The sequence below is a fragment of the Eptesicus fuscus genome, chromosome 10 (genome assembly GCF_027574615.1).
Source record: "Eptesicus fuscus isolate TK198812 chromosome 10, DD_ASM_mEF_20220401, whole genome shotgun sequence".
NCBI lineage: Eukaryota > Metazoa > Chordata > Mammalia > Chiroptera > Vespertilionidae > Eptesicus > Eptesicus fuscus.
In genome coordinates, this window is record NC_072482.1 from 86,621,325 (window position 1) to 86,623,087 (window position 1,763).

The window sequence follows — 1,763 nt, forward strand, 5'->3', positions numbered from 1 at the left end:
TCTGAACAAATATTTAAGCAACCTGCCTTTAACTAGGTGTCTTGCTTGAATGCTTAGACCTGACCAGGTCAGACTTGCTCTCGGGCATTAGGCACTACTGGGTTAGGAAGAGAAAAGTAAACAGATGACGACTAGGCAATTGTGCTTATTAAGGCTCAGAATAAATACCATGCAGCATATTTTAAACCCTCTGTGTTTATGTGCACCTACATTAAAAGTTCTTATCCAAATGGAAGGAAGGGGGCTTCTATTTAAAGACAAAGTACGTTCATCTGCTGACTGCACCTGAATCACAGAGAGGCATTTCCTCATCTTAGGATTTGGATGGATGTGGGAGCAGTGAAGGATCATAGGAGAGCCATAGAGTTTTCCTTCTAAAAGAGGTCTAAAATCACCTATCTAATCTAGCGTGCTAACTTCATAACGGCAAAAAGGTGAGGTCCAGACGTTTCTTAACTGCTTGCCTAAGATGGTTGTCTCTCTTGGTGGTGAGGCAAGTAGGGAGAGAACCCTAGTCTCTTGATTCCTTTCAAACATTAAAGGCTAAAACCAAAAGTTCCTTTATGTTGTAAAAGCCAGACAAACCTATAGCACTCTTTTCAGTGCCTTCTGAATAGGTAAGCATTGAAGTAACAGTCATAATTAAAAGCAACAGAATCAGAATTGCAGCAACATGACAAAACACAAACCCCTATTTCTTCTGTAGAGGTTTTCACAGACGCTAATGCGTAGTAGGATGTGAGGTCTGTAGGAATAATTCTCATATGCTGGGTTCATCTTCACAGTCTTATAATGATCTTAGTATTATCTGCCTTCTATGGCATAAACAAAACTATGCCCCCCCCCTCTAAAAAAAAGCATTTATTCTTACTCCTGGGAACATAAAGTGGCCATATGCTCTCAAACTTTTTGTTAAGAAAGAGCCATTTCTTTACTTTTACTTTGCAACAACATAATTAGAAATTTTTTGAATAAAAACTGAAATAAAATATGATTAATTATAGGTTCTGGTGTGTTTATTTTTGTTTGTTTGTTTGTTTCTTGTTGTGGTGGTTTTCCTGCTTCCTTAAAAAGAAATATCCGGAGGCATAGTCCCATCTCAGTAGTACAGAGCAAGCTGGTAACTAGTGCACCTACCCAAACCTACTATGTTCTGATTATTTTTTTGAGTCTCAAGTTTTAACTTTTAAGTTCTGATGATTTCAATTAAGTGAACAATCCCACACTCGCCCCTCACTGTGCCATGCAAAATAAAACCGCAGCCACCCGAGTGTGGAGTGAGTCGTTACCTGGAGGTGTTGGATTTTGCTGTGGCTGATGTAGAGCTTCTTGGTGGTGGAAGGAATGCCTGACGGCACCTCTGTCAGCCTGTAGCATTGCACCGACTGCACTGAGTCACAGCTGCATCTTCCAGGACAGTGAGGATCAAAACCGTCGCTAAGAGAGAGCAGAACAAGGAATGCATAAAGCAGATGCATCTTCCAAAACAGGGCCTCTCGGGTAGCAAGCAAGTGTTTAGGTGATGTCTCACTCTTTATACCATGAAATCTGATAATAGAATCTTATGAATGTGTACTCTGTCAATGTAAGAAGACAGGAAAGAAAAATTCTCAATTTGCCTGGGTTAAAATGTTAGCAACCATCACAAAGAGGAAGGGCTTAAACAATTGATAAGCTGCCTTAATATTTGTAGGTGAGCAAAACCCTATGTTATTTATGGCTTGGAAGGCTAATCTACAAACACCTCTATTATCTGTAGTTTC

At 39.9% G+C, this 1,763-nt stretch overlaps 1 protein-coding gene across 1 annotated transcript in view; it reads right to left on the reverse strand.

The window, feature by feature from the left end:
• The window catches only part of LOC103283612 (nephrocan), a 13,000-nt gene extending 11,522 nt beyond the window's left edge, over positions 1-1,478 (reverse strand). The window contains exon 1 of the mRNA XM_008138890.3: positions 1,290-1,478. Coding sequence (XP_008137112.2) covers positions 1,290-1,478 — 189 coding nt within the window. The remainder of the gene's footprint in view (positions 1-1,289) is intronic.
• Between the last annotated feature and the right edge of the window lie 285 nt (positions 1,479-1,763).